This window comes from Manduca sexta, chromosome 26, assembly GCF_014839805.1.
Source record: "Manduca sexta isolate Smith_Timp_Sample1 chromosome 26, JHU_Msex_v1.0, whole genome shotgun sequence".
Taxonomy (NCBI): domain Eukaryota; kingdom Metazoa; phylum Arthropoda; class Insecta; order Lepidoptera; family Sphingidae; genus Manduca; species Manduca sexta.
The window spans coordinates 380,025-403,818 of NC_051140.1; the positions used below are offsets into that span (position 1 = coordinate 380,025).

The following is a 23,794-nucleotide window of genomic DNA, read 5'->3' on the forward strand; positions in this document are numbered from 1 at the left end:
GGATCAAGTTAGCCACAGCGCCGCTAAGTATTTACCCATATTAAGCAAGACTAATCATCTAATTTTATACCAGTTTTCAGGTAACAATATATTTTTTTGCCATCTACGACATTATTTCTCCTACAGATTTTTACTTAGATTATTTTTTTCAGTTAAGTGCCATTTTCCTGAACTATCTACGCAAAATTGCCTGCAAAATGCATCAAGCCTTTGTACTCATACAGGATTTAATATCATGGACGGGAATCGAACCCGTCACAACTCAAACGGCTTTTAACTAATCTAATACTTCAAATAAATATTTTTTTTGACCTTTTCGACTCTTATATGAATAAAAACATTATTATTGAGTCATGCACACGTCATAAAAATATTGAATCGAATTTAGGCTTCTATCTACTATAAGCCTATGGTTCCCAAACTTGGGGCGGTGTCTTACAACAGACACATTTAATCACAAAAAAAAAACACCTGAAAAAAAATATGATTAATTAGCACCTAACAGGTCTTTTGGCCGTTTGTCTTCGACTTTTTTTCTTTAGGAAATACTCTCGTCTTCCCATCACCAAAGATAGATTTCTGTTTTTAAATTATACAATCTAACAGAATGTTTTCAAGCGACGTGGCCAGTGTGCGCCACTGTAGAGACATGCATTAGCTTCTCAAAGCTATGGGGGGCGTTGGGTAAATGTTATCCCAATTTGAATTCATATAACTGCGTTCCAGCACTGCGCGTGCGCGGCGGTGTTCGTTCCGAGTATGTCAACGCGCAAACGCACTCAATCTTAGTGGTAAATCTCTTTTTGGCTACACAGGGCTTTAAAAATAATTCAGCTAGTTCAAAGACCGCCACGCACGGTCAGCGTTTCTGAACGTTCCTTTAATGAATTGTTAGAATTCTCTTGTATTTGTTACTTTATATATAATTTTGTTCTGCTTAAAGTATATATCTAACCTTATATATTTTTGTGGCAGTGCGGTGTGACCATTTGACGATAATCATTATATCAAATCAAATCATTTTATATACTGCCAATATTCCTGAAACGGAATTGAGCATTTTAAATCCTCAATCGACGTGTACTCCGATATGCACCGCTAGTATTGATACCAATGCGACTGTAATTTAAATGTATTTCAATTTAAAAACTATTTTATTTCTGTACATAACGTTTTCGTCTAAGTTACAATTTACCTATAATTGAATAATGTGTACAGCAAGTGAAATCATTTGGAACAAGCGCCTGAGCCATCGGCCGGCATGTGCCCGTAGGTAGCGTATGTGGTATAAAGGTGTATTCACCGGTGCTGCGCGGCGGGTATCGTCAAATGATCACGGCCGAGTCGCGCCGCGCACGCCGCCGCGCCGCCGCCGCCGCCCGCGCCGCCGCCACGACGCTACGGACCAACGGGCGCTACTATTGCCTTTATCGCTACAGGGGGGCGTCCGGGGGGCATCCGGGGGGCCTCCACTCGCCGCTCGGTGCTTGTCAAACTTTATTTGCCTTCATACATTATATTGAGGTACACTTGTACGCGCATTGCAAATGTTACTGTTTTCCACATCTAGTTAAAGAGATTTCTTTCGTAAATGCTCAGCATCACTACTACTCTGTGTTCGTTACGAACCCAGATGTTTGATATATAAAATTAGTATTTGTAATAGTGGTGGTTTTGGTATATTTACCGTCGGAATCGGCCACGAGAAGCGTGGGGCTTCATCATGAAATACATTCGCTGCACGTACCAGAGAGTTACAAAAGTAATTATTCAAAATTCATCATGAACATTAGAGACACCTCATCAGTGACGCTCTGTTTTAGCGGCCATTTTGGTTTAGAATAAAATTAATATTTATCTTTTTAAATGCAAATTATTCACAAACCGAAAGAGAGTGTCACCGACGAAGCAAAATAGGTAATCAATCAGAAAAGTAATGAAAGTTCTTAATTTAACAATGTAAAAATTCGCTGAGAACACATTATAACACGTATATGAGGCACACCGCAGGACTCGAACCTGCGCGTCTTCGCACAGCCGACACAGGGATCGAACCTGCGTGCTTCGATTAATGCAACCTGAAAAAAACATATTATTGGCAAAGTTTGACCAACATTGTCTTTCAATTGTAAAAATTATATGAAAAATTAAAATGATTATTATTAGTATATTATGAATTATTATTTCTAAATTGATCATATATATAAAAATGGCTTTGCTCGCGGCACTGCCCGCGTCAAAGGAACCACAAATTTCCTACAAAACAAGAGAGCTTTTTAATTCCAAAGAAATCGGTGAGCGAGTAAGATATTTCGCTTTTACACGTACAGATGGTATTGTACCTGCAGGTCCCTCTGGATACCACGTGACTTTACAACACGACCAGTTGCTGTATGCCCATACCATCAGCAAATTAATTTAATATTTTAACAATAACTTAGCGAAAGCTAATAATCTTCATTGATTCATCTCAAATGTGCCTCGTTCAATTCAGGAATAATTTAATATATTGTGTGAAACCTGGCTAAATGGGAGCAGTATAAATGCCAACTTATTAGAACGGAACTAAGCAGAGCTAAGTTGGTAAATTAATCAATGGGATTGCACACAGCAGACGTGACATTATTTTCCCCGCAATCTTCATGTTTAAAAGAAAACTTAGGAGTAAGACCTCTGGAGAATTATCTTCAGTTTTTAATGTTTAACTTTTTTATGTAATTTTAAACTAGAATTAATTGACTAGCACAGGTAGTGTGTAAGGATGTACCACATGTGACATTAGTCAATTTCACTTGCATATTGTGCACATTATTCAGTAACACAATATTAATGTATGTTTACGATGCACTATTGATTCTTTTTATTTAAAAATATTTAATTTTCATATCGTTAACAGTATTTTAGTATAAAAATAAACCATAAAAATATGACATTAACATTCAGTAAGTGTAGTTTACCAAGATAAACGATATAGTACCTATAGAACATAATACTGCCAAAAAAATTAGCTCACCTTTATATACATCATCTAGGGTAGACTGGCATAAATTATACTGAACATCGAAGCTCGGTCAGTCTTGTACCATTCATCGTACACTATATTCACGTCGTCATAGACTTATGAGAATAGGTAAGACGGAATTATTATACTTCGAAATGCAAAAATCAAGGTAAACTAGTACCAATGACTATCCTCACAAGGTCCCATTTAGCCAAGCGCCACAATACCCGCGTGGTCGCCTCGTGTCGCCGCGCCGGCAGCCGCGGCCGCACTCACCTGCTCTCTCTTGCGCTCCTTCTCCTCCTTGTCGCGCTTGCGCACGTCCGCGATGTGCTCATTGAAGAAAGTCTCGCGGTCGCGCGGCTTCTCGATCGCCTTGAAACGCTCGTCGCGTCCGTGCTTCGACGAGAACTCGGTGAACGACGATCTGGTACACAATACGGGTTTATTAAAATTTATACTAATATAAACGTTGAAAAGTTTGTTTGAATGCGCTAATCTCGGGAACTACTCAACCGATTTTACATGCATTAGTTCCGAGTGCTATAGGCTACAATTTATCCCGGTAAACGGCCAAGTCATAGGCAAAATCTTTATTTAATAAATGTGGATTTAAATTAAGTTCATAGCTCTATTTCGGTTGATGTAGTTGAATTGAGCGGAGATGAAACATGCAGGTTTCTATTGTCATATAAATTTCTTATTTCTCGTCCGTTAACCTAGTCTGTTTTGATGGCACATTTTGTAAATATTTTTTTCCGAACAAGAGATTCCGTCATCCCTTCTTTACCATAGGAATGGAAGGCGATTTCAACAGGCATATGACAATGTAAATCTACAATGTGATTACTTACTTGGAATGCAGCTTGGCTTCTTCCATGAGCTGTTTGTAGGCGGTCTTCTTTTGCTGCAGTCTGTTTTTCTTCTCTTTCCTCTCCTCCTCGGCCCTCTCACGCACGTACTGGTCGAACACCTGCCAGACATCAATCGTCAATAAATAGACAATATCAATTATACTAAATTAATTTTAAGTAGTCTAAAATGTGATGGCGTCATTTCATTAAATTTAAAATACTCCGCTTTCGTTATGGAAGTAATTCGTTCACTTCCTCCCTTAGAATTAACGTTTAACCACATAAATCCAAACGGGATTCTGGCGGAGAAAGAACCTTACGTCGTCAAGGGCAAAAATTGTAAACATCATGAATGTGACAAGATGTCTGTGAGTAGTTCCAGCACGCACCTGCCGACGCTCCTTGGAGTTGAGCATGAGGTATCTGGGGTCGAAGACGATCTTGTGCAGCTCCTTCTCCCAGGTGCTGAAGGCGGAGACGTCCTTCTCGAGCAGCATCTGCAGGAAGCTGCGCAGGCGCTGCTCGTGCGGCACGACGCCGCGCTCGCGCGCCGCGCGCACCTCCGCCTCGATCGCCGCCTCCTTGCCCACGTCGATCGTCGAACTCTTCTTAGCTGTACGCAATAATATCAGTATCACAACCATGACCAGTCAAATAATATACCACGGTGTTTTGTTTCCATCTATATATCTTTCCCTTTATTTGCAATCTAAAAATATTTTTTTACACACTGTAAAAAAAATTATTAATGCAAGTACTGCGAGCGTGCCAGCTTTTATTATTAAACCAAAATATCTAGACACTCCAACCTCGCACTACACCGGTGGATAGCTATAGTAACTAGAACTCCGCCGGAGTGGTGCGCATATATTGCCACTTTCTCCTCCCTCCTAGCACCCTTCGGTCCCTACAGCAGCTTTCGGGGGATACCAGTATCAAATTGCAGGATCCCCCGGAGCTGACTGTAACTAACTTAAAGCGGGGGCGGGTAGGCAACGTATTAAATAGCGGACCCTGCTCGCCCCTATCTTACTCCATCCTACCACAGCACTCCTCCCATTTAAAATTATATACCTAGTTTTCGACCACTTTGGAAAAAAAAATTACTAGACCATGTGTTCCATGAAACTACCATCCAGTTGGATAAAAAATATAAATATATGTATTAAATAATTATTAACAGATAGTCGAGCCTAGTACTCACTGTCTTCACTCTTGGCCTTCTTAGAAGGCTCGGCGTCGGAGTCGGACTCGGACTTGTCAGCGGGGCGCTTCATCTCGCCGTTAGCGGACTTGTTGACGAGCGCGTCCGCCGTGGCCGAGCCCGCGCCCGCAGCGAAGTCCTCGCGCTGTTCGACACACAATACAATGGTATGATAGACTGATTGCGAGAGATAATAATAGAAAATAAATTGTATAATAGAGGTTTCAATGTGGGTTATCGATTCGGTCAGTGGTCGCGTTTTAATTCTGTCTGTGATAGATGATGTAACAAACATACTGCTTGTACTCCATTAATGAAATTTAAAGAAATCTTACTTAATGTTCATTTATTTGAACTTGGTATTGACCAATCAAAAAAAGTTGCATATAAGCATTTCAAGAACCTATTCTGATTGATAAAACGATTAAGATCGGTTATTGAAATGAGCAGTATGGAATAAACGATTTTGTCCATTTCTGGTTCCACTATACCGAGTGTGGCCGATTAGAGTAGGGAGTGTGTACGCACCAGCAGGTCGAGCAGCGCGGGCGGCGGATGCGCGAGCGCGTGGTCCACCTCGGCGCGCCCCACCAGCTGCGGCGGCCGCTCCCACACCGACGACAGCGCCGTCGGGTTGTGGAAGAACACGCGCCCGTCGCGCATCCACACCACGCACCTGCACAACACATACGATCAATTTTATTTTCATGAGATCTCCCCGTTTCTTTTAAATGGTAGTGGGGAAACAGTGCTATGAACCATTTTATCATTATAGCCAATATAATTACTGAGCATCATTTCGACTTGACTAATCCAGTATAGTACCACACAATACTGTGTAACAATTAAGATTCCTATTGACACCAGTCCAGGTATTTGAGCACTCACCATGGTGTGCCGGAGATGTGCGTGGTGAAGAGCGGCAGCCGCCGGTCCTGCTTGGCCTTTTTGGCGTCGGCGGCCTCCTTGTCGCGGCGCTCCTGCTCGGCGCGCTCCGAGTCCTGGCGCTCGCGCTCGGCGGTGGCCGCGCTGGCGGCGCTGGCTGCACTGGCGACGTTGGCGGCGTTGGCGACGGCGGCACGCTCCTTCTCCTGCTCGGCTTCGGTCGTGCGTCGCTCCGCCTCCGTGTCCGCTTCTGGTTCTGCCGCCTTCTCTGTAGAACCGTCTGCTTCTGATATCGATGAAATTAAATTATTTACACCAATAAATTTCATTATTAAAATTCTTTTAACACATAACATTATAATGGAATCTTAGCTTCGTAGTTAGTGTAATCAAGTTTAAGGGTCAAAGGACTCTGTGGCAATGCTAAAACCTATTTCTTTGGAGTAGGAAAATACGCAGTTATATATCTTACCCTCAGGCTTGTCGTCCAATACGATCGTCTCCACTATTTTGTCCTTGTCACCCTTCTCGGCGGCAATCCTCGCCTGTAGCCCTGTACATAAATCAGACACATAAGCTCACAGCTGACGGAAGAGTGTTGGCACCCATTGGTTCATTACAGATGCAGTGCCCTCACTCTCTAGTTCCCTGAGCGGCTTAGGTTTCTCCCAGACGCTCTGCTGCTTGGAGGCGCGGTAGTAGTAGGGGCGGCCGTCCGGCGCGCGGTGCGTGCTCCACTCCGCCGCGCGGCTCACCAGCTCCGGCGGGATCACCTGCACCACGCACCATCATCATCATCATCATCATCACCACCAGTACATACACATAGATAACTTCATTTCCACGACCCCAGGTATAATGGTCGGCAAACCACGTAAGCACACTACTGCATTGTAGGGATTATTTTGGACTATATGGCTACACTAAAGTATAGCCGTCTGTTTTTTTTATTGATAGGATTAAATGCACGGATGCATTTAGAGTTGTCAAACTACGCCGTCGAATTTAAAACTAGAGTTTAAAAAAAATCTCCGCCATGCATACATGTGTCCAATTTGTTTAGCGGCTATTATGTACCTAATACCAACTAAAAAGCAGATTGCCTTTTGAATTAGTATCCTGACAAAACATTTCTTGCACACAAATACAAATTTCCGCTCACCGTCTCTTTCTTAGGCGGCGGTTGTGTTGGAGCCGGTGTTTGCTGCTGCGTCGACTGTGGCGTGGACTGCTGCTGCTGGGACGGCTGGTGCTGCTGCGGCTGGTGCTGCGGCGGCGGCTGGTGCTGCTGCAGCTGCTGGTGTGGCGGCTGCTGGTGCGGCGACTGGTGGACGGGCGGCGGCTGGTGCTGCAGCGGCGGATGCTGCATGGGCGCGTGCACGGCCGGCTGGTTCTCCGGCGGCGGCAACTGAGTCGCTTCACCTGTTGCTTTTAATGTTATGATAGAATTTTATAGCATCACATAGGGATATATGGTCGCGCGCAATCGATTGACGAACAGAGGTACAGTTCGAGAGAGTGAGATTTAAATATTTAACACTGTCAAGAAGGCTACAAACATTTCCTGAATACATATAGTGAATAGAAATTTCTTGACTTTGGTTAAAGATTATATTTTGTAATGATTTAAAAATGTGGGCTTCAAACACAACTGTTCCAAGATCCAGTATGCCATGGTCTTTTGTGCCAGTATCATTTGGTCATATTAACTGTTACTTTAGGAAAGCCCTTAAACTAAAGGCCAGATTAAAGTCAATAAGGTCTGTAATAAACCTACCTACCTTCTGCCTACCCACTATGTTACAAGTAAGAATGATTGTCACCACACTCACTGGAGTCTGGCACGGCGGCGGCAGCGAGACCCGGCGGCGGCTGCGCCACCAGCGGCGGCGGCCAGCCTCCGCCCCAACCGCCCCACGCCGGGAACCCGCCAGGGGGCGCGCCGCCCGGGAACGGCCCGGGGAAGCCGCCGGGACCGCCCGGACCTCCAGGGCCGCCGGGGAAACCTGTTATCAGAACATTAAATAACTAGTTGTAAAACAAATGGCGAAATTTATTCGTAGTTATGTACTATTTCATATAACTTTTGTTTTTTTAGTATCTCATACCGCTGATCAAAATCATGTTAACAGACAAAAAAAATAGTAAGACATTTAAGGAATCTAAAAAAGATCTTCGATTATTAGTATTTGACCTATCAAATTAATTGTATATGTCAACTGTCAATGTATAATTTCGAGCTTACCGTTAGCGGGTTGCGTTCCCGGCGCGCCCTCTCCTGGCGGCATATCGTTCTGCTCGGTGGAGGTCGGCTCCTCTGGCTTGTCTTTGGCTGGCATTCCTGCAACACAGTACTCATTTACTCACTACTCCATGAAAGATCTATATACGCCAATAATACTTGACAACCTGTCAAATTGCGTCACAAGTAAAATACCATATTACATACATACATAACATAACATACATAACTTCACGCATTTATCCCCGAAGGGGTATGCAGAGGCACAACCAGGGCACCCACTTTTCGCGAAGTATGTTCCGTCCCATGATGTGATAGGGGGCGAGCCTATCGCCATATCGGGCACAAATTCCAGACTCCGGGCTGATACTGAGCAGAAAAAACCCAAATATCACTTTGCCCGACCCGGGATTCGAACCCAGGACCTCAGAGCGCTATTGTACCGGACATGCAATACAACTACGCCACCGAGGCAGTCATACCATACCATATTACAAGCGGAAGTAACACTTCTCGGATATCACAAATATTATAGACTGCGTAATAATAGTGTGTAGTAACTCACCGTCCTTGCCCCACGGCGGGGGCTGCATGAACGGCGGCACGGCGCCGGGCTGGCCCTGCGGCGGCATCATGCCGCCCATCATTCCGTTGGGCATCATACCCATTGGCGGCGCGCCCATCGGCCCGCCCATGGGCCCGCTCATGGGCATCGACTGCGGCGCGGACATGCTTGCGGCGGCCATAGCCTCCATGTCCGCCTGCGTGATCACCTTGACCGTGGGCCCCTCCTGTGGCCGCGTCCACGTTGTCTCGCGACTCCTCGAGTGGTAGTAGTACGACTTTCCGTCTTCAGATTTTGTCTCCACCCACAGTTCTGGTGCGGGCTGGTGAAACAAGTGGAATTACGAGAAGACCTGACTTAGGATTTTTAAATAAATAAAATACAAACATTATCAGTTAATGTTAATAAAATTAATGGAACATGGAAAAATCTCACCATATTAGGTGGGGGCATGCCAGGCGGGCCTCCGAACGGCGGAGGCTGTCCCATCATATTTGGCGGTGGTCCCATAGGCCCTCCAGGAGGCATCATGCCCGGTGGCGGACCGAATGGAGGAGGGCCACCCATCATCCCGGGCGGCGGGGGCCCCATCGGCCCCCAGTTGTTGTCAAAGTTGGGTCCTCCGTTGGGTCCGAAGCGAGGTCCGCCACGACCGCGGAAGAAACCCCGCCCCCGCATGGGAGGCCCGCCGGGTCCATAGCCGCGACCGCGAAACCGCATCGGGGGGCCGTTCATCCAGCCCGGAGGAGGGCCGCGGCCTCTATTTCTATTATAAGAAAGAATGGAGATTAGAACCAATTTTAAGTACATTAATCGTCTATGTTTCACTCTAATCACAATTATTCTAACGTAGATGGCAGGTCTATCATATTATGGAAGACTTCGGTGGGTAAGCACTGTCATGAGAGTTGTAGGAAATTTAATAGACATTATGTGATTTAACAACGGCCATGTTAAGATATCAATTGGCAAATTAAAATTGTGGGCAGAAGTTTTAGACGGGATATAGTTTTCTATCAGCTAAATCCATCCCCTTAACATTTCGCTTGTATCGTCATTCAGCAAAACATTTTATCCGGGGTGCTTCACAACTGACTTTTCTAGTTGTGAACATGCCTTTACTTGAGGTTGAAATGCCTTCTTAGTGCATTATTTTATCTCCCACTTTGCTATGGAAAGTTGACAATAATAATTTTGCCATATCCCTATCCAGGATAGGGGCAGATTAGTTTTCCCTGAGACTCGGCGAGCTTCACTGCTCGGTGTCATAAAATGCGTGCGATTGCTGATTCTGGACAGGAATCGTAGGGGTCGGTGTAGGGCAGGAAGTTTCTGTGCCAAACCTGTTTTTAGACACGTGAGTACACCAATAAAATTCCTGGCATCACGGGCATTGTGTGCGATAGTACTTGTAGCTATTTTATTGTAGAATGCATTTATATTGTAAAGTATTGTATCCAGTTCCAACGGGCCGGCATAATTGTGTCGACTGCCGAGAGGCTATCTCTCATCAGTCGACGTTCTATCGGACCCTACTCCATTTACCATCAGGTGCAGTGGGATCAGTTTGTCGTGCTTGTCCAAAAAACATCAAACGAGATGGGTGTAAAACTTTGCTTACATTTATTGACGAGGGAAAAAATAATTCTACCAACATACTACTTGAATGGCCCCCCACAACTTTGAATTCCAAACTAAATTACCAATTGACCATGACACTCTGATATTAACTGAAATAATACCCAGTATTTATGCTGACAACAATGTCCTTCAAACTGGAACATAATAGTACTTAATTGTTGATTGACAGATATAAAGCACTAGCTAACGCTCGCGACTTCGCTACTTGAAAGTTTTCCCGGACAAAGATCCCGCTATATATTTTCCCGGGATAGACAGTAGCCTCTCAGTGTTTCAAACGATCGCCATACCAAATTTCATAAAAAATCTGTTACGTAGTTCTTGAATTTATCACGTTCAGACAGGCACACAGATGCGGCGGGGGACTTTGTTCTACAAAATATATTTTAGAACCTTTCGAGAGGAACAACAATTCCGTTATACATGATAGTTGTGTGACTTTAACTATATACGCTCGGCACGTAACGGAAGCTCTCAAAAGGATTAAACTTTTCCCGGTTTAAACAACATTTTTCATTGACACTTCGCTCCTATAAGTTATAGCGTGACATAGCCTATAGTCTTCCTGGATAAATGTGCTATCCAGCAATGAAAGAATTTTTCAATTCAACCTAATAAGTTTCCGAGATTAGCGCGTTCAAACAAACAAACGGTTCAGCTTTATATTATAGTATAGATATGGATAAGGCTAAAAAGCTTTATATATACATTGGTATTCATTCCATTTCGTGTCAGACCTGCCACATGGCAGTTTTAAATATAATTATCCAACAAACACGTTTTATTCTACACATTAATGTTATTTGTATGTATTTATTTAAACACAATGAACCAAGGCCATGAATACATAACAGCCAAATGTTGATGTACCATTCGCACAACAATTTTACATATTTATTGTTTTCCACTATTTTCACAAGCCCTTGACTACAATGTCGTCAGTGTGTTATCTAGTTAATTGGTTTTAAAATGTTTTATTACTGACAGGATGTAGTTATTTTTAATTAATTCAGGTATACACACAAAAATGCAATATAGATAAATAACAAATTGTAGAATATTCAAATTGTAATGTACATTTGCCTTGTGTATTATGTTCATTACCATAAACAAACTTGTGCTGGCGGCTTTAGCTTTCTTTAAGGCGATACCTCAAGGTCCATTTTCATACATTTTGTTTCGCCTTTAATCTGGGTAACTAAACAAGTATTGGCAAGTAAATTTCGTCATATTAAATTTTAAAGGCCGAAATATCCATGATTATTAATTATTTTTACGTTTTTCTTTCAACTGCGAGAACTAATCACTAACTAGGCGTGAATTTAAATTCTTTACTTGCCAATACTTGTTTAGTTACCCAGATTAAAGCCGAAACAAAATGTATGAAAATGGACCTTGAGGTATCGCCTTAAAGTTGTTTTGTAACATGTTCGAAAAAATGTGTTGCATCAGTTATAAAGTTTCCAAAGATGTGTATATTCTAAACAATGTATGAGAAAAAATTGTAACATAGCTCCCTTAGACTCAATATGTACAACATTATCTGAAGTCAATAATAACAAAAAAATAAAAAATACACTTGCGTTTGGGAAAAGGGACCTGTATTATGATTTTATTATCATTTATATATTAGTTTTATAACTAGTAACATGCTTTCATGAACAGTTGGTTTAATAGCTCAGCAACAAACAAGAGTGTAGAAAATGAAGTGTATCTCTGAACAAATTATTTGCTTATTTTTTCCACATGAAATATTCCAAATTGTATACTCCTCCTCCTTGCATTGATGTCCGCAATTCTGAGGGTCGTGACCGCCTACACGGATTACTTTATTCCAGACTAATTTAATTTCCAAATTGTTTACTATTTTACACTAAATTTAAAATATAATTTTATGAAATATTGAATGAATACATACAAATACTGCCCCCATACTATATTCTGTCCCACTGCTTGGCACAGGATTCCTCTACAACTGAGAGGGTTTAGGTGTTACTCCACAACACCCCTCCAGTGCAGGTTAGCAGACTTTCCATACCTTTTAAATTTTAATGAATAACTTCTCAGGTATACAGGATTCCTCATGTTTTTCCTCGCCATTAAAGCAAGTAATAATTCACGAATAATACAACTTTAAAAAACGTCACAAGTGTGTGTTTCAGGATTTGGAAACTGCAGACAATCATCTGTGCAGGCCATTGTGCTCCCAAATATGCAGGCTATATACTTCCGAGTGTGGACATTGAGCCATAAGACCAGTGCAACCAACATAATCATTCCACTCACCCCTGAGCGATGGCAGCAATAAAGCATTTTTCTTTTCCACAAAAAAAAGGTTTATCAACACTATTTATATATTTATTAATAAATGACAAAACTCCTCAGCCAGAAACATACATTAATTGTTTAATTAACACCATCTCTGCTGTATTTCCTTTAGCACAATTGCCTTTTTATGTATACATGTAACTTTTTGAAGCTTTCATGACAAGGTACAATTCGCCAGCTTTACATCAAAATATACCGAAATAAATATATATATACACACCTTAAACTAGACTTTACATGAGACTAATATTCCAACAATTTTATAAATCAATAAATAATCCAAATTTCCATTTTCATATCAATAACAATACACCAACCAGGATAGTTTGACATGCTTATACTGCCATGCTGAGCGCAAAAGTAGTATCTCAGGAAAACCTTATTTTGAGATAATCAAAGTTTTGTAAATATCGTTTTTAAGTGTAACTGAGTTAGAGACAACTCTTTTGAGGTTTTTGTAACAAGTTCTAAACAAAATACCATTATTTAGGTAAGTTCATTGGATGGGCATTTATTTAAGCTGTCTGATGCCTTCAAAATCAAGGTTGATGTTTTTTCTGATACCGCTTTTGAACTTAGCATGGCTGTATAGATGGCATATAGTTATTTCTGAATTCTCATGAACAAACCAATAAATGATTGTTTTAGTTTATTGATTTTAGCTGTTACCAACACAATTATCTACTTGTATCAATAATAGCTAGATAATCTGCTGCATTGTGATCCAAAGTTATATTTGTGATATGTACATTTTAGTGACATCTGTAAGTGTAGTATAGTTTGCCTGGGTCGTTTCTGAATGTCCCACATTTGTTTTAGGGTGGGGTCACAACTATCTAAGCAATTGTAGGATGTTGTACTCTCTATTGAGGGAAGTAAAATATGTCTTGGACTATTCACATTGCACACTGTTTATGCAGGGAAGTCAATAACTGTTTAGGAGCAGAACCAATTCATGACATCGAACCATTGTCACATTGAATTCTGTTTATACAGTACACTATGTGAATGTTTACAAAACTAATTTATTATATTGCTCACATTTAAAAATTCATTATTATAATACAATACAATGAAATTGTTCAATACAAAGAGCATGCTCTCTACTTTTGTATAAATTTTGCACTTACAAAGACAAAATTCCTTCCAAACCACAAAGTTTTGTACCGTTCATGAGTGAACGACGGCAAAATGTTTAATCGTTACATTTTCATTCACAGGACACTACAGCGTCCGAAAACAGCGCCATTTGCGCATGTTTCCCCCAAATTACATAAATTCACAAAATGCACGCACGAAGCGTTCTTGTATGCTGTATCTCTCAAAGATTACAGTCGAGGCCAACACTTGAATACTTGAATAATGCATTCACGATATAGCGGCAAAACGCAACACAGAGACTGCTCCAACTAGCTTCGACGAATATTGATTTTTCGGAACAAAAAATATATACAATAGACAACATGCTAGTGAAGTTGTCAGTGAGCATAAATCATTTACCTGAAGTTCCCTCTTCCGCGATTGCCTCTGAAATTGTTCCCACCGTCGTCCTCCTCATAACCATCATCGAAGCCGCCTACATCTGTGAAGTCTTTGGGTTCAGTGCTATCGAGTGCATCCGCGTTCCGATTCACATCACTTATTGCAACCTCTTGGCTCTCCATATACTCGTCTTCCATCATATTATAAGTTCATAAATTCACAAATCACTTATGTCCTCATGCCTAAATAAAATATTTGTTGGGAATAATAAAATTTACACAATTAAACTCATTAACAGCGCATGGAAATAACAAATGGCGCCGTCAAGATGGCCGGCGGCTTCCTAGACTTAGTGTTTGACTTCAACTATTATTGGTATCGAGTAGTCGATTGTGTTATCGATTTAATACATTTATCAAATAAAAATTAATTAGCATGCCCGTATGAGAGTAATTCCAAAAAAATATAAATAATATAGATACATTTTTTTTCAAAAATGTATTTATTAAATATAGATGTTTATGTAACCTCAATTTTCAAAGTTGCCATAATGGTCTCTTTAGGCCTAATGGCAGCGTGTATTTTAAATCCTGTTATTATGGGTTCCATTCCCAGTTGGTAAATATGATACATTTTGGAATAAGCTCGCAGGAATGTGAGCACCATAGGCATGGACAACATAATAATATCAGCCTTGTTTTATAATATACTGCCTACTGCTGAATGCAGTCTCATCAACTACTAAGAGGTTTAGGTCTTAGCCCACGTTGGTCAAGTGCGGGTTGGCAGACTCCACATACCTTTGAAATTCTTTACCTTTAAAATTTTTAGTTTTCTTCACTGTTGACGCGAACGCGTTGATAGGTATACGGTTGATATAATTAGATCGAGAAGATAAACTGCCCATTCTTCTTCCCCAACATCCACCTTAGAAAATAAATACCTATCTATTTTCAATGAAAATGGATAATTACTGAGACTATGTAACTAGCGTCTTTGCTTACCCCATCGAAGTAATAGGTCCACACTTATGAAATACTTGTGCGCACTCTTTAGATACCTCTAAATGATCGTAGACAAAAATAGTAGACCAAAACTTGATATATAAAATATAATTTTCTAAAAATTAAAACAAACGTTGCATACTTCGTTTACTATTTTTATTCCATTTCATAATTTTTATAAACTTAAGTTTTAGTTATTACCAACGAGCGAATTTTCTTATTCCTGCCGTTTACAGGAACGTTCCATTGGGAATATTCTCTATATTCTTGGGGTTTCATTGGCAATTCAATAGTTTAGAGCATTCGTAGTCTCAGCAGTTTCCTGTATTTCTGGCGTCCTCTGACTATCAGCTGAGGGCTTATAACTCTCACAACTCGTGTAATAATGTACCCACGCGGAGCTAACTGGTGACATCATGCGTTGATGTAGCGTAGGCTTCGTTTTATTGAATGGATATGCTCTGATTATATTCGGGTTCATTTCTTTCTGTGAGGTGGCCCTGGGCAGAGGCTTAGGGGTCAATATTTCAGGACATTCAGTCTGGTCAGGAGATTGGGTTATAGTAGGTTTGTACCCATTACAGACCGGACACATGCAAGGGTTATCTGCGGACTCGGACGGGGCTGCGGTGAACGGAGAGAAGACGCATTTCGGACACAAGCCCAGGGGACCGGCGGGACCGGCGGGACCGGCGGGACCGGCGGGACCGATTGGACCGATTGGGCCACAAGGGCTAACGGAGTTCAACGGACTGCTAACAGGAAGAGGCCCACACGAGCAGTTAAAACATGGTCCACACCAAGGACTGCAAGGGCCGCAGCCACCGCAAGGGCCACATCCACCGCATGGTCCACAACCGAATAGCGGTCCGCAAGGACCACATGGACCACAAGGTCCACATGGTCCACATGAGCCACAAGGACCACATGGACCACAAGGTCCACATGGTCCACATGGCCCACATGAACCACACGGACCGCATGGACCACATGGACCACAGGGTCCACATGGACCACACGGTCCACATGGACCACACGGTCCACATGGACCGCACGGACCGCATGAACCACAAGGACCACAAGGGCCACAACCACCGCATGGGCCACATGGACCACAGGGGCCACATGGGCCACAGGGTCCACAAGGTCCACAGAATTTGCATGGTCCACACATTCCGCATGAACCACATGGACCACAACATTTAAAGATGCCACATGGACCACACGGACCACCTCTACATGGTCCGCATGGTCCACATCGACCACAAGGACCACATCTACATGGTCCGCACGGCCCGCACAGTCTACACGGCCTGCAAGGTCCACAGCAAGGGCCACATGTCATACTGAGGGGGGCGCAAACTTTGGATAACGGGCTTAAGAGGTCGCCACTTGGAGCGCACGATAGAGACGGTTCGCTAAATACGCAGCAGGTAAAAGGGCTACAAGACCCGCCGGGACAGGGCGCGCTGGGACCGCACGGACCACCTGGTTGGCAGGGACCAGGGACAGGCACCGGGCCAGTGCAAACATGATAGGGACCACAAAACCAGAACCCGTAAGGATAATAGTAATAACCGGTCATGTACTGTATGCAGCGAGGGGGAGTATTGCAGGGAGGCGGCAGAGAACAGCCGCAGGGTGATGGGCACCCGCACACCCCGCACAGCTGCCTGATAGCATCCAGCGTGCCACGAACCTCTGCCGATTCTTTTTCTTGACTTTGGGTATCATTATAAAGCGAATGTAATGGTACAAAGTGGTATCGGAAGGAGGGATGCATGGAAACGTGTACACCTCCATGACTACCCGCACAATGAGAATGCTCGGAATGGAAAACGGCGGAACGAGTCCTCGGAAGTTGTGGCCTCGATTCCGCTTCCTCGGCCACGCCGCTCCTTAAACACGGACAGGATACGCTCTTGCGCGGTAACTCGCGCTCCTTCGGTGCCTCCGCGGGCTTCATCTGTTCCACCTCCTTGATTTTCATGGACGGCATGTCGCGATATAGCCTGTAGAGTTGCTCTTTCCAATTTCTTCTGGTGGTCAGATTCGCTGAAAGGATGATTGCTTAACTGTAATCACAATCCTATCTTTTTTTTGCATAAACAATATGAGGATCATAATTTCTTATGGATAAAAGTAACAAATTCGATATGAGGCAAAATAAAACTAAATATTAAGTCCATCGTTTATTTTTATGATTAAGCAATTATATATTAATCACTGCAAGCTTATATTATTATGTAGGGGGTGGGGATTTCGAGATTTTGCCTTTCAAGACTCGTAAGCCTTGAAATCTATGATTTGGGCTTGCGGGAACGGGTTCCTGTAATTGGGGATGGAGGAGTAATCGAAAGCGCCGGGCTGTATGTGGGGCCTGTCGCGCTGCTCGCGGCTCAGCATCACCCTGGGTTTCTCCAAGATGGGACATGAATCCAGCGGGTGGTTGTGCGATTTCTTATAGTGGGTGGTGCTTCTGCTTGCTTTTCGTATTCTTCCATATTCAGCTATGGACTGGGTAAAAGCGGAAGGAGATATTTTGCAAAGGGGTGAGGGCGGGAAGCTATTATTTTTAACAGACTTGTAAGTATACGGGGGGCGCGTCTCAGTACTGTAGTCGGCACAGCCGTAACTGACGTCTGATTCGTCAATTGTAGCTTCCTTGTGGCATAACGACTGGGTGCTGTACGGACAGACTAATGACGTCATGGGGGGAATGGAAGGGGGTGACTTTTTTGTTTCTTTTATTTGCGGTATTACAGAGTTTGCTGCCGGTGTAGTGTTAAAAGGAAAGAATTTAGCGAGTCCCGTGCGGGGTTGTGGTTGTAGGGGTAATTCTTTAGATGGATAACTGGGGGGAGTTGTAGAATTAATGATGTTGGTTTTAGGTATAATTTTCGGTGGAATGGCATTTGGGGTTACTACTGCTGTGGCCGCAGGACATATGCAGCATGGTGGAGGGCATCGGCCACAACAAGGACCACATGGGCCACCGGTGCCACAAGGTCCGACCGGTGAGCAAGTGCCTGACACATGGTACGGGCCGCAGAACCAGAATCCGTACGGATAGTAATAATAGCCAGTCATGTACTGGATGCAGCGGGGCGGGGTATTGCAGGGAGGAGGCAGGCAACCAGACCCACCAGGGCATCCACAGGGACCGCACGGGAATGGACATGGGCAACCGCAAGGCTTCGAGTAAGCTCGCTTGGAAGCAATTTGGGTGGTGCTTGGCTGAAGGAGGCACGAGGCGAAGGAGGGCAAGTACGGAGACGCGGAAGTCTTTACTGATAAAATAGAGTCGTATGAAACAGGCCTAGTTCTGGGAGGGCTAAAGTGTCTCTGCAGCACGCGCGGCTTGTTTGTCTGCGAGCCGAGGTTCGGGCACGATACGCAGCAGCGAATGGGGAGCACAGTGCGCGGTCCGCGGCGGCGCCTCGCCGGCCGCAGCTGCTTCGTCTGTTCTGTCTTCAGGTGGCCCAGGAGCTGCAGCATGTTTTCCTTCTTACGACGACTGGGCACCGCCGTGGCTGCAAAGGTATGGTTATGCTTTTCACCTTGAATAACGCTCCGATACTTAGAGACGTATTATGCCCTAACAAAATATGGTGCAAAGAAAATACATATTACTCAACAACATTTATTGATTTTTAAAAAGGTGATATAAGTTCTGATAAAATCCACAACGTTATCAACTTAAATAATCTACTGTAAAAGAATGTGTCCATAAAGTCATGGGTTGATCTTAACCGCGCCGGCAGTCATGCGCGTTATTTTCTTTTCTTCCTTCTTGACCTCGTCTTGTTTTAAAGGCGGCGCCATCGATGCCATACAAGCCGCGCACGTGCTGCACTCACACTTCTTTGGTTTTTGTGACGGGCAGGGACATGGGCAGGGGCTCGGACAAGGGCAAGGGCAACACGGTCCACAAGGAGCGCAGGGACCACACGGCCCACAGGGCCCACAGGGTCCACAGGGTGCACAAGGAGCGCAAGGCCCACATGGTCCGCAAGGACCGCATGGGCATCGGCAGGGTCCACACGGACCACAGGGTCCACAAGGGCCGCACGGTCCACAGGGACCACAAGGTCCGCAAGGCCCGCATGGTCCACAGGGGCCTGGGCATCGACACGGTCCGCACGGGCCGCATGGACCACACGGTCCACAGGGGCCGCATGGCCCGCAAGGCCCACATGGGCCGCAAGGACCACAGGGGCCGCAAGGACACGGTCCACAGGGTCCACACGGGCCACACGGTCCGCATGGGCAAGGGCAGCAAGGACCGCAGGGACAGCCGCAGGGGCAGCCTTCCTTTTTCTCCTCATCTTTCTTGTCTCCGTAGTTCCGCCAGCCGCCTAGCTGGTCGCCGCAGCAAAGCAACATCGTGCGCCCATCACACCAGGGTCCGAACGCGCTCGAACCGCGAGCCGCCGCTGTAAAGGACGTCCAAGCATATAACACTGGGCGAGAAGGCCGCTGGCTGGTCGCTCGTGCTATTAAGAAGAACGCGCACCGTCTCGCCGAGTATTATAGCCTGGAGGTCCACCACGGCGGCGGCCGCTGTTCTCCAAAATAACAGGAACGCCACCAGCGAGCGAAATACAAGACCGCAAACAGATTCGCACTAAGTCAAACTGTCAATTAGACAGGCGATAGTCGATTATTTTAACTTATTCTTACTTAAATGTTTAATGAGTCGCTGCAGTCTCCCATCCTCCAATTACGAATGTAACTAACACTTACCTTTATAACTTTTATTGTTCAAAATACCCCAATTTAAGTAATCTGTTGGATGGTCCCTCTGGTATTATTTTAAATTACAATATAATGAAAACAATGTTAACACTTACACAAAGGTGCAGGGTTCTTTTTGTTGGCCGCGGTGGCGACCGGCCGTCCCTTCATACATTTAAACAGAGAGACATTTCTGGGCAAAACCGCCTTTCTCAGTACCAGAGCCATGTTTTACGAAGGTTTTCTGTTATTATTGTAGTGTATAGCCGGGATATTTACTTTAAATTTTTCTGTTTTTGTGGTTTACTTGAAATTTTGGGCCATGGTAGGTGCGTGACCAATTTTGTTGTGCCAGAACAAAAATTTCTGAGGAAATATTTCTTTATTCAAAATTTTATTCTTCTTTTTCAATTATTCTTTTCATGACCAGTAGCAAAAAGGTTTTGCGCGTGAGTTCACAAATTTATTTATTACCTTATTTATTACATACTACAAAGGTAAATTGTGAGCATTTATAATTAAATAATTTAATATATTAAATTAATATACATTAAAAATTATTAGGTAATTTTTATGAGTCAATCGAAAAAATAATTTTGTTCCTTTAACGCCACCTATGCCCATATAAATGTTTACTTTACTGTACATTATGTCGAGGAGCAGGCAGTATCTATCAATTATATAGAAGATAGATGATTGAGAATTAAATATCCAGTCAGTAGGTTTGCTGGTTGTCAGATATTTGTATGCGCCCAGATAACGAACACTGTATACAATGTGTAAAATCCGCCACATTGACATACGTAAGTCTGTCGTTTTCCGGGATCACCTTGTGTACACCCAGTGTCAAACAGGCCGACATAATTGTATCGACCTGCGAGGGGAATCATCTCTCGTTAGAATACACTATCTGGTCCCCACTCCACTTACCATTAAGTGCAGTGGGATTATTTTACCGTGCTGTATAAAGCGACGTGTTAAATTTACTCAGACTTCTAACAACGTTCCAAATCTGATACTACAAAACATACTTTTGTAAAGACTGGATTTATAGTCTGGCCCCGCGAGGGGGGCCTAGCGAGGGTTTTGACAATAATTATGTGCATTAATAAAACCTTACTACAGCGTTATATTTTATCATCAGCTTAACTGTAAACCAAAAATTAAGATGTGACGATATTTGTAATTCGAAGAGCTATATTTGCTACTGTGTTTTATCAAGCGACCAAGGGAGTAAATGCTGTTCTATTGAGTGAAAAATAAAACAACCAATAAATAACATATTTTATTTATTAGTAAACTTACATAAAATATAATAGTTGAAGGGCGTGCACGTCAGCAAAAGACCCAGTTATATTTGAATATTCTAGACTTATTACATGCAATATGCTGTCAGCGTCAAATATCATTTCAGAAGTGATGGCCATAACAGTGCGTGCATCTAGGATTTTGGAAAAAAATACTTATGTTTACTATTTCTACCTTCTAAAGGAAATTCTTTTCTAAGCGACAGTTGCATCCGATGACCTCCGCTGCATTCCTTCCCAATAAATGCCCGAAGCAAGTAAATCCCAACTGTATATAACATAATGTCCCATTCCTCATTCTTTAAAAGTTGACTCCACCCTAATTCTCGCATGATAGATGGCCATAGATATCTTAGGTACTTACCATCAGGAAATTCTGTCGTTCATCAACCTAAAACCTTGTCTTATAGCACTAATCCCAAGAGGCCAGCCCTGATGAATTCAAATAGCATCCACGAAGACACCTCAGTTATCATCAGCATCCATAGCATCGGTTTGCGGTGGATTGACATGGGCCGTGTTCCCGCTGTCGTTCTGCATGCCGGACATGTCATTCATGCCTTGCATGCCGGAGCCCATTAGCATAGGGCAGCAGGAGCACAACAGACTCATCAGACAGGCCACGCACGCCGCGCAGCCGGCCTGTGAGCCCATACTGGGCTGCTGTTGATACTGTCCTGCGGGGAAATTAATAGTATTTGGCTTTTCTGACTGCCTCGGCATCAAAGTTTGTAAGTATTTTTGGCATACCTACCAGGATATCCTTGGCTTGACTGAAATGCCTGTTGTGGGAAACCTTGCTGTGGATATCCCTGCTGAGGATACCCTTGCTGGGGATAACCTTGCTGAGGATATCCTTGCTGGGGATAACCTTGCTGTGTGTACCCTTGTTGAGGATACCCCTGCTGTGGGTAACCCTGCTGTTGGTACTCCTGGACAGGGAACCCTTGTTGCTGTAATTAAAGTACTTTCATTATTTTTATGTCTGGAGTGTATAAGGAACCCAAAAATATACCATGAATCTCGTATAGTCCTTAGTTGCTAGTAAACACTTATCTCACTTCCTATATTATCTTACTAACATTATAAATACGAACACTTGTGAAAATGTTTTTACGTATGAATATCCGAATGTTTGTTAGAACTAAATGCAGAAACAGCTTAACCGATTAGGATGAAATTTGGAACACAGTTTGATCATGTCCTGGAATAATACAAAGACTACTTTTTATCCAAGTAATTTGTTCATTTGGTATGTTGTGTTTAATTTATATTTTTAAATCGATGGCCCTGGCATCATACTGGTGAAGCTGTAAATCGCTTATAGTGTTTTAGGAACTATTGTAACAAGAAAGGCGTTCCAAACGGGCGAAGCCGCGAGCAACACCTAGCAATCGATAAATATTGATAATTAATTACGGCCTCAGTAAACAAGGTGTAATACCCGCCATATAGGCCTACGTGCGACTACGCGTGTCGCATTTCGGAATTATCCTGTAAACTTATATTCGGTTGCAAAAATGCCGGCATAATTCTTTCCACTAACGAAGGATAATTCCCTGCCATCAGCAAAAATACCTTCATACATTACCTGAGGATACCCTTGTTGTGGCCCGTACTGCGCTGGAGGAGTCACATCTTGGCCAGGGGGCTGACCAGGAGGGTACCCGCCCTGTGGGTATGGGTTGGGTGGACCATAGGGGTTCTGATACTGCCCCAGCGGTGGTCCAAAGGGCCCCTGTTGGTTATAGGGCCTGGTTGGCTGGATAATATGAAAATCAATGTATAACCAACTGGATATGTGTTTATATTCCTCAGAGTACTAGAGGAAAATATCTTTCTTCTCTATTACTATAATGTAAAAATCTGTTATTGCTTTGAATGACGTGACCATTTTGCCGTTCGCGTCATGGTAAAAGATACAACCGCCTATAAACAGTAGAAACACCAACCAACACCTTGAATTGGTATTCCACTGCGCTCGCCATCCTGAGATATGTTTTTGTTGTGAGATTCTGTCGCTCTACTGTTTTATTAAAGTGTTTTTTTGCCCTCAGATCTAGAGAAGGCAAATTCTAGGTTTAGGGAAGGCAAGTTGCGTGCTATATCTAGGACGGGACGATAAAATCTAGTAAACAAATATTTTCCATACCAAATTCCCCATTTTCCCTTAGAAATCTAATTCTATATTTGTACCATTTATTCTCCTTTGCAACATTTTAAAGCATTTTATTTACAAATCACAAATGACATTGACAATGTCTTGTGGCGTTTAGAATTTCCATCACAATTCCCTAAACAATACTCTTTGCCGTGAAATCTTCTGATTTATTTATCACACATTTGCTTGTTTCACGTAAACCAACCTCAATAATAAAAGACATATTATAGTTTTAACTGCATTTATTACGAAACGAATTATAATTTACATAAGGGCCGTTCAATATTACGTAACGCAATTTGGTGGAGAGGGGGGTCTTGTAAAACGTTACGATGCGTAACAGGGCCGGGGGGGGGCTTGGCTCGTACAAAGCGTTACGTAAC

At 43.1% G+C, this 23,794-nt stretch overlaps 3 protein-coding genes across 7 annotated transcripts in view; all 3 read right to left on the bottom strand.

Moving 5' to 3' along the window:
- LOC115451934 (transcription elongation regulator 1) overlaps positions 1-14,543 on the bottom strand; it is a 34,892-nt gene extending 20,349 nt beyond the window's left edge. For 3 of the 5 annotated variants that reach the window (XM_030180350.2, XM_030180353.2, XM_030180352.2), the window contains exons 1-14: positions 14,221-14,543; positions 9,187-9,517; positions 8,752-9,073; positions 8,190-8,285; positions 7,777-7,950; positions 7,107-7,372; positions 6,582-6,717; positions 6,417-6,497; positions 5,948-6,230; positions 5,588-5,735; positions 5,060-5,204; positions 4,245-4,468; positions 3,856-3,974; positions 3,278-3,428 (exon numbers count right to left, since the gene is read on the bottom strand). In XM_030180350.2, the coding sequence (XP_030036210.2) occupies positions 3,278-3,428; positions 3,856-3,974; positions 4,245-4,468; positions 5,060-5,204; positions 5,588-5,735; positions 5,948-6,230; positions 6,417-6,497; positions 6,582-6,717; positions 7,107-7,372; positions 7,777-7,950; positions 8,190-8,285; positions 8,752-9,073; positions 9,187-9,517; positions 14,221-14,402 (2,658 nt within the window). In that variant the 5' untranslated portion in view covers positions 14,403-14,543. The remainder of the gene's footprint in view (positions 1-3,277; positions 3,429-3,855; positions 3,975-4,244; positions 4,469-5,059; positions 5,205-5,587; positions 5,736-5,947; positions 6,231-6,416; positions 6,498-6,581; positions 6,718-7,106; positions 7,373-7,776; positions 7,951-8,189; positions 8,286-8,751; positions 9,074-9,186; positions 9,518-14,220) is intronic. The other 2 variants (XM_030180351.2, XM_037443674.1) reach the window with 2 other exon arrangements.
- A 797-nt stretch (positions 14,544-15,340) lies between these two features.
- On the bottom strand, positions 15,341-20,360 carry LOC115451943 (collagen alpha-2(I) chain). Its single transcript, XM_030180365.2, has 2 exons — positions 20,060-20,360; positions 15,341-17,261 (listed from the first exon to the last, which is right to left on the bottom strand). The coding sequence occupies exons 1-2, from the start codon at positions 20,169-20,171 to the stop codon at positions 15,493-15,495; spliced, it is 1,881 nt and encodes a 626-aa protein (XP_030036225.2). The 5' UTR covers positions 20,172-20,360; the 3' UTR covers positions 15,341-15,492.
- A 909-nt stretch (positions 20,361-21,269) lies between these two features.
- Positions 21,270-23,527, bottom strand: LOC115451936 (uncharacterized protein YBR016W). The gene is made up of 4 exons (XM_030180354.2): positions 23,403-23,527; positions 22,842-23,012; positions 22,005-22,203; positions 21,270-21,927 (listed from the first exon to the last, which is right to left on the bottom strand). The coding sequence occupies exons 1-4, from the start codon at positions 23,412-23,414 to the stop codon at positions 21,716-21,718; spliced, it is 594 nt and encodes a 197-aa protein (XP_030036214.1). The 5' UTR covers positions 23,415-23,527; the 3' UTR covers positions 21,270-21,715.
- Positions 23,528-23,794: the final 267 nt, after the last annotated feature.

Bases quoted from the DNA above. Each gene is read 5' to 3' on its own strand.
- LOC115451943 (XM_030180365.2), bottom strand. From the start codon at position 20,171: ATGGCTCTGGTACTGAGAAAGGCGGTTTTGCCCAGAAATGTCTCTCTG. The intron at 17,262-20,059 runs GTAAGTGTTAAC...TCATCCTTTCAG, and splicing joins AAAGAACCCTGCACCTTTGT to CGAATCTGACCACCAGAAGA.
- LOC115451936 (XM_030180354.2), bottom strand. The intron at 22,204-22,841 runs GTAATGTATGAA...CTTTAATTACAG, and splicing joins CACAACAAGGGTATCCTCAG to CAACAAGGGTTCCCTGTCCA. The intron at 21,928-22,004 runs GTAGGTATGCCA...ATTTCCCCGCAG, and splicing joins GTCAAGCCAAGGATATCCTG to GACAGTATCAACAGCAGCCC.